The following is a 5,504-nucleotide window of genomic DNA, read 5'->3' as shown; positions in this document are numbered from 1 at the left end:
GTAGATGACGATCTCTTAAAATTAATGAATTCAGGTGATATATGCAATAGTGATTCATTTGATGATGAGGAATATACACTCGATATAAATTAATGGTGTTAACTAGTCTTTCGTTTCTTGCAATTTATTTAAATAAAGCATGTGAATTTTCACTAAAACATTTTAGCCGTTTTTAGCCGCTTTTTTTTGCCAATCTAGCCGGTCGGCCCAAAAAGTTCTGGCAACACTGCTGGCAAGCAATTTTTACACGCTTCTCGGAATTTCCGACGCGCTGCTGCATTGAAAACGCCAACTGAGGTAAGCGAATGGCAGATTAAACAGACAGTCAAAAATCAGCTCGTCAATTCCTGGAATACCTCGCGCGGTTTACATGCGTGCATACATATGTACATACATTTTTTTGCAGAAATCCACAAAACTAAACTGAATTCCTAAAATTGAAGTGTTTAAAATGGAATGCTTTTTCAAATCCCCGGCACAAGAGTCAAATGCAATAAGCCAGCAGCATCAACCGCTCATTCAGTACTCACGTTCCCCATTCGAGTTTCCATCAACACAATACGAGTCGTATCAGGAAAATGGTACAAAATATCTTAAAAGCTTGAAACCCATTCCTGAACCAGTGCAACTGCAGCTAAACGCATGCGCAGGAGAGGTTATTAAAAACAAATATAATTAGCATCAAATTTTTTCTTTATATGTAATTTGTTACTTTATGCTGTTTTCAGATTTTTATCAGTGGCATACCACCAGAGATAAGAGCTGAGGCCATCGCAGAAATTGCCGCCCTCCTTGGTGAACTTTATATTTTACGTTATAAGGTGAATTTTTCAGGAGACTCGCGGGGATTTGCTTATCTTCAATATGTAAATCCTTCGCTAATGCAGCTGGCTATTATTCGGTAATAATGAATACCACGCCCCCTTCTACATATGAATGTAGATACTAATAATTTACTCATTGATATTCGCAGCTTACCGGCACTTTTTCGACAGCACTCGCTCCCCATGATTCGGGTTCGTCAGTCTCGTAATTCCTCTAAACTTTTATTGAAAAAAACGTATCGTTTGTCACCGGAGAGTGTTTACGAAACTCTGCGTCAGCTGATTACCTTTGATAAACTAATTGGACAAGAAGTATTTCCCGGCTATTTCGAGTACCAGATCATCTTTAAAAGTAATGAAGAAGCCGTGCATGCTCGACGTGAGCTTCTGCGAACTATCTCTAAATTTGGAAGAAATGCTATTGTGGTATGGGATACTACCAATGAGGTAGTCGATGGTGCAACTCCAAGAGGGTTGGAGCAAGACTGTGAAACAGTACGGAATGAGAGTGACCCTACCCTTATACCCGCGGGTGTTTGCACCCAGGAGTATGCTCGGGCACCGTTAATCGCCTCACCGCTGGTTTCTATCAACGGAGATGAACAAAGTGTTGAAGTTTTTGAGCCCATTAAAGGCTGGAGTTTCACATTCTAAGAGTTCCCTTAAAAGTGAACCTTAAATTCCGCTAGTGGAATTAAAAATATCGTTGGGTATTTCGTAATAATTTCAAATCAAATAATTTTTTACCAAATTACAAGAGGCTTCTAACGATTTCTTTAAATTAACGGTGCATAGTTTCGCCACAAATTATGTATTTCTATTTATAAATGCACGTAAGTTGGTAAATAATGTGAAATAAGTTTTGGTAACGGGCAAAACATATGCAACATGTGTATTAATAAAAATGAACTTCCATGAACTTAAATAAGTATGTACATATGCACAAATGTCACCTGGCATTATTTTTAAAGTACATGGGATATAGGGTGTATTCGAGCTGCAATTAATGCGGCAGTGTTACTTTTTATGAAAGAGCACCACGTTTTACGCGAAAATTTGGGCGGCTCTGCTTACATTAAGCGTTCGAGAAACACAATTTTGCCAATCAGTTTATCACTGGCAAATCAAAAGCATTATAAACATTTTTACTACACAATTTCTAGAGCGTTTCAGAATATTTTCAGCTGAGCATCAACAGCTGAAAGCAACAAGGCTGCAATATTGCAGTATTACTACGTAGCTCACACACCCATACATACATACATACATATCGTCGCCTGGGTAAAAGATTGTCGTCATTTTGCCGATTTTTAGTCAAAGAAGCAGTTTTAATTTTTTTTAAAGATCTTTCGATTGGTGTTATCAGTTTTGGGTATCTCCTTTAGTATCGGAGATATTCAGGCCGATTCTGAACAGATACTCCCTGGGAGTTTTCTCTCTTTTCCCTTTCGTCCTATCATGAATAGAAATTCCCTGACGATTTTTTATATTAAAGGGCGGAGATGAGCTCTCAAAAAAGTGTCGAACAGCTTTTTTGATATTCAAATTTCCTCCTTCCAAATTTTCGGGAAAATGCTACTCCCTGGGAGTTAATTATTGGAGGATTTCTTTCTCGGGAGAAACAAATTCCCGGAGAACAAACTCCCCGGGAGTATTAAGAATTGAGCTGATTGAGTAAACTTTTGACGTACACATTTGCAAGTTCGCAAGCGACTCGGTCAACATTTTATTGTATGTGGGTAAAAGATTGTCGTAAACGTCATTTTGACGATTTTTAGTTAAAGATGCAGTTTTATTTTTTTAAATAAGATCTTTCGATCGGTGTTATCAGTTTTTGGATATCTCCTTAGTCCCCTTTCAGACACGTCAAGTCTTGCTTTCAAGTCTGCTCGTTCGTTGGCGAAGGAGGTGAGAAGAGAGGGGAAGAATACAGATACCTCCGTACCGTCAATTCGTTTCAAGTTTTCTTGTTCTCTTTTGATCTTTTCGTTGCGTCCCATTTAAAAACCAAGGACTTGAACTCAATAAAACTTGACGCGTGGGGAAGCAAAGAGAACACAAAAAAGAATGCGATAAAAATTGCTTTCAAGACTTGACGTGTCTGAAAGCGGACTTAAGTTTCCGAGATATTGAGTAAAATTTTGTCGTATTTGCAAGTTCGCACGCGACTCGGGTAACATTTTGTTGTATCGTCGCCTGGGTAAAAGAATGTCATAAGCGCCATTTTGACGATTTTTAGTTCTAGATGCAGTTATATATTTTGAAAGGTCTTTCGATGGATGTTATCAGTTTTTCCTTTAGTTTCCAAGATATTGATTACAATTTTTTCGATAATTTAGTAAAAATGGTAATTACATATCTAGTTGGGCTTTCAACCCAAAAAATTTTTTGTTAATAACTTTTGATCGGGTAAAAAAAGTTAATTTCCGCTTTCGGATTCTTGTTACTGGGGACCAGACGCTTCTAATGGTACCCCCTTTCCAAAATTTTTACCATTTTTGGGGGTTGAAAGCCCACCTAGATAATTACGGATTATAACCCTCACTTCCTTCTCCTTTCTGTATTGCCATAAAAAGAAGCCGAAGTATTTCTGCGCAGAACTTCTTGCTGAATAGGCGGCCTTCGGCCGCACTTAGGGATTATAACCCTCACAAAGTAGAATTCTCGTTCTGTGTTGCGAAGAAAAGCCGCTGAACACCTTTTGCAGAGAACACCTTTCTGCGAAAATTAATAACTTTTGATCGGGTAAAAAAAAGTTAATTTCCGCTTTCGGATTCTTGTTATTGGGGTCCAGACGCGTCTAATGGTACCCCATTTCCAAAATTTTGACCAATTTTGGGGGTTGAAAGCCCACCTAGATAATTACCGTAAAAATTTAGTTAGTGATGCCGTCATATTAAACTAAAAATGGCGTTCCCCATTTTTGGATATCTCCTTTAGTTTCCGAGATATTGAGTAAAATGTGTCGTTAATTTAGTAGAAATTTTGATCACGTTTTTTCGTATTTCATACAAAGTGGCTGCCAAATTGTGAACAAATGACGCTTACGACAAAATTTTACTAAAGAAAATCCTTCATATACTCAAAACTAATTAACAATAAACATTAAAAATTAAATAATTTAAAAATTTTGTAAACTAGTAACATTTTCAGAGACTTTGGAGAAAATCTATCTTCGCGTTTTTGAGAAATTGCATTCCAAACTTCAATCGCGATTTCCCAAAACCTGCCGAAATTAACATACGACAATCTTTTACCCAGGCTACGATATACATATCCACGGTAAAATTACCGTATCGTCGCCTGGGTAAAAGATTGTCGTATGTTACTTTCGACAGGTCTTGGGAAATCGATGTTAAAGATTCAGTCACGATTTCTCAAAAGCTGAACGATCGTTTTTACCAAATTTTAATGCTAGATTGTACATACTATTTAAAGTATAAATCTACATTTTCTTAAATTTTCAGTAACTCATATAGCTTTTACAGCCACTTTTTTATAAAATAATTTTGCCGTATTTTACATTTTCTCGTTAAACGCTAGCCAGCTGTATGAGGTATAAATCACACACACAGCAAGTAAGCAAAAGGCTGAAATTGTTGAAATTAGTTTTTGCTCGTACGCGAAAAATATAATTCTAATACACCTGAGATATAAATTAATGAGTAAAAATCAACAAAATATTAAATAATTTGTCAATAAGAGTTGCCGTAGCACATACGACTGACTATCAATTGTATTGGATTTGTGTGATTTTGTCGTATGTACCATATAATTTGTCATATAAGACAATATTTTAACAAGTAATCAATTTCATAAAACTGTATGACAATTTTGTTGTGTGTGAAATTCTTCGTCACATACCTACAACAAAATGTTAACCGAGTCGCTTGCGAACTTGCAAATATGATAAAATTTAACTCAATATCTCAAAAACTAAAGGAGATATCCAAAAACTGAAACCAATCGAAAGATCTTATTTAAAAAAATAAAACTGCATCTTTAACTAAACATCGTCAAAATGACGTTTACGACAATCTTATACCCAGGCGACGGTATATCCACGATAAAAATCCAGGTAAAAATTACCGTAGTTCCACGGTAAAAATTTACTGTTCATCCACGGCAATTTCTGAAGATGTCTATTTCGTGGATTATGTGTTGCCGGAGAAGTGGGAAAAAGGTGACAGGTAATAAGATCACCGGAAATAAGGTCAATTGACTTTATTTCCCACCCTGGTGCGAAATAAAGTCAATTGACATTATTACCTTTTTAAAAACGAAATAAAATCCATTGATATTATTTCCCTTTCAAACATTAAATTTGTTTAGCTTCGCGGCGGCCCGCGTCAGCGCGCCACACCGCGTGCGCCGCGCTCGCGCCCCGCGTACCCCGCGCGACCGACGCGCACCACGTCACGCTACGCCGCGGCCCCCTCCTCACAAATTAGTTTTTGTGCAAATTGCAGATAGAGGGTATTAATGAATTCAAGCCCTCGATATTTCACATTTTTATATTTGTAAGTTATTAGAAGCAGGGATGCCAATGCTCAAACCGTGCCATTTGTCCCTATTTTACTTCAAATGGCACTTAATTTTTCAAATTTGTAAAAAAAATTACATTGCAATACATTTTTGTGACATCCTTTGCGTGCACTTCTTTTTCTCAACTAAAATTTT

At 37.0% G+C, this 5,504-nt stretch overlaps 1 protein-coding gene across 1 annotated transcript; it reads left to right on the top strand.

The window, feature by feature from the left end:
- Window positions 1-277: 277 nt before the first annotated feature.
- On the top strand, window positions 278-1,701 carry LOC118750528. The gene is made up of 3 exons (XM_036485240.1): window positions 278-655; window positions 729-901; window positions 974-1,701. The coding sequence occupies exons 1-3, from the start codon at window positions 452-454 to the stop codon at window positions 1,476-1,478; spliced, it is 882 nt and encodes a 293-aa protein (XP_036341133.1). The 5' UTR covers window positions 278-451; the 3' UTR covers window positions 1,479-1,701.
- The last annotated feature ends 3,803 nt before the right edge of the window (window positions 1,702-5,504 follow it).

The sequence above is a fragment of the Rhagoletis pomonella genome, unplaced genomic scaffold (assembly GCF_013731165.1).
Source record: "Rhagoletis pomonella isolate Grant_MI unplaced genomic scaffold, Rhpom_1.0 Rhpom_scaffold_00289, whole genome shotgun sequence".
NCBI classification, from domain to species: Eukaryota; Metazoa; Arthropoda; class Insecta; order Diptera; family Tephritidae; genus Rhagoletis; species Rhagoletis pomonella.
The sequence above is the reverse complement of the archived record's forward strand: the minus strand, read 5'-3'. Positions and strand labels throughout refer to the sequence as shown.